This window comes from Orycteropus afer, unplaced genomic scaffold, assembly GCF_000298275.1.
Source record: "Orycteropus afer afer isolate SDZICR_OR568_19922 unplaced genomic scaffold, OryAfe1.0 scaffold00231, whole genome shotgun sequence".
NCBI classification, from domain to species: domain Eukaryota; kingdom Metazoa; phylum Chordata; class Mammalia; order Tubulidentata; family Orycteropodidae; genus Orycteropus; species Orycteropus afer.
Window position 1 is genome coordinate 3353934 of NW_006921818.1, and position 2209 is coordinate 3356142.

At 31.7% G+C, this 2209-nt stretch overlaps 1 protein-coding gene across 1 annotated transcript in view; it reads left to right on the plus strand.

Moving 5' to 3' along the window:
- The window catches only part of DNAH6 (dynein axonemal heavy chain 6), a 447135-nt gene that overhangs the window by 245463 nt on the left and 199463 nt on the right, over positions 1–2209 (plus strand). The window contains exon 41 of the mRNA XM_007948902.2: positions 1683–1829. Within this exon, the coding sequence (XP_007947093.1) occupies positions 1683–1829 (147 nt within the window). The remainder of the gene's footprint in view (positions 1–1682; positions 1830–2209) is intronic.

A 2209-nucleotide genomic window follows, 5' to 3' on the forward strand; every position in this document is an offset into this window, starting at 1 on the left:
TCAGCTTGAACTTGTCGGCTTCTACACGCTTGTGAGCCATTTATCTAAGATAAATTTCTCTCTCTCTCTCTTTCTCTCTCTATAAATATATATATATATATATATATATATATATATACTTTGCTGGTTTTTGTGTTTCTCTAGAGAACCCAATCCAACACACCATATAACATTAAAATATTTTGGAAATTTCATTTCAACTTATGTTGGCTGAAAAAATATAAAACTTTAATCATTTCAAACACATAGAAGTAACACATACTCATACATACAAATGTGAGCTGCAAAAATGTGTAGCAGTAGTATCTGTAGAAATACCCTCTTACACCACAGCAGCATGAGCAGCACCTAGTAGGCTGTATGGTACATGCAGTCTGCTATGTGTACATGTGGATACATGAGATATTTCCTCTGTCCTGTCTGCATAGTGTGAAAGCCCAATGTAAGGGCTCAACATGGAGAATGAACGTGTCCAGGTACTGGCTGTACATCATTGCTTTAGTTGCAACTTGAAATTATTGGAACTGAGTTTGCGATTACAAATGTTATATTATTTTTTTTTTTTTTTAGTACTTAAATAATTTGAAGAAGAGCTGGAAGGAACAGGGGCATTTGTTTAACTGAACATTGGGGAAAAATGAGAGAGGGAATCAGTGATTTGAAAACAGTATAAATGTCAGGGGGAGAAAAGGTTACTAGATGAATATATATTAAATATACATACATGTATTTTCTCCCCCTACCTCCCCATTCCCTCCTCCTCTCAGTGCCTGGTACCCACTTTTTATCTCAATAGACTTACCTATTCTAGATATATCATATAAGTCAAAAGAAAAAAAAAAAAAAAAAAAAAAAACTCACTGCTGTCGAGTCAGATGCAACTCATTGCCACCCAGATCCTATAATATTAGTCCTTTTGTGTCTGACTTACTTCAGCATGATCTTTTCAAGATCCATCCATGTTGTGACATGTGTGAGGACTTCATTTCTCTTTATGGTTGAATGTGTATACTATATTTTGTTTATTTGTTGATAATCACTTGGGTTTTTCCATCTCTTGACTATTATGAATAATGCTGTAGTGAATATTGGTGTACATGAGTCTGAGTAGCTGCTTTCAGATCTTTTGGGTACATCCCCAGGAGTGGAATTGCTGAGTCATATGGTAATTCTCTGTTTAACTTTTTAAGGACCTGCCCAACTGTTCTCCATAGTGACTACACCATTTTACATCCTCACTAATAATGTACAAGTGTTCTAATTTCTCCACAGCCTTGCCAATATTTGTTATTTTCCTTTTATTTTTTCATAGTAGACATATTAGTGGGTGTGAAGTTATATCTAATTGTGGTTTTAATTTGCATTTCCCTAATGGCTTAGTCTGACAACTTAATGTGTTCAGTTAAAAAAATACCATGAAACAAGAAAAAATGTTTTTGTCAGATAATGTGCCCCAATTTTGGTTTAAAAAAGTTTTATCACCTTCATTAGATACATATAGAGAGAGAGATAGAGAGAGAAAGGCTCAGAAGTTATCTAAAATGTATGTATACTTCTATAAGCATCCATTTTTGGTAGTATGGGTTAAATTTGGACTTAGAGGTTTCCTAATCAGTAACTTTTAAACTATTACTAGATATTCCACAAGGTAGAATTTTTCTTTTTCTTTTCTCAAAATGCAGGTATCCTCCAGTGTGATCCAGGAACAGTAAGAGAAGAAATACAGATATTTAGACTCTTTTGCCATGAATGTCAAAGAGTCTTCCATGATCGTTTGATTAATAATGAAGATAAGCACTATTTCCATGTTATTTTGACAGAAATGGCCAGTAAATATTAATCTTTATTTATCTGTTGTTGATTTTTTATTTGTTTGTTTTGGTCTTGAATTTTTTTCTGGTAGGAAAAAAGCAATTGGTTTCTATAGGGGAAAATTAAAATGAGTTTATATTAATGCAGAATGAATTTTAATCATTCGTGAATAAAAGTTCTTTGTTTAGATTCAGAATTTTATTATGAAAATTATTTTTTTGAAATTTTACTAAAACTTAATATTTTAAATTCAGTATAGGAGGGAAAGTAGGAGAAATACTGTTTTGTCTGAGAAGCAGCTAGCATATTTCTAAACTATTCCTTATTATTAAATAATGCACTCATTATTTATTATTTAATAAAATTTAAAAATATTTATTAAATAAATGATCGTGAT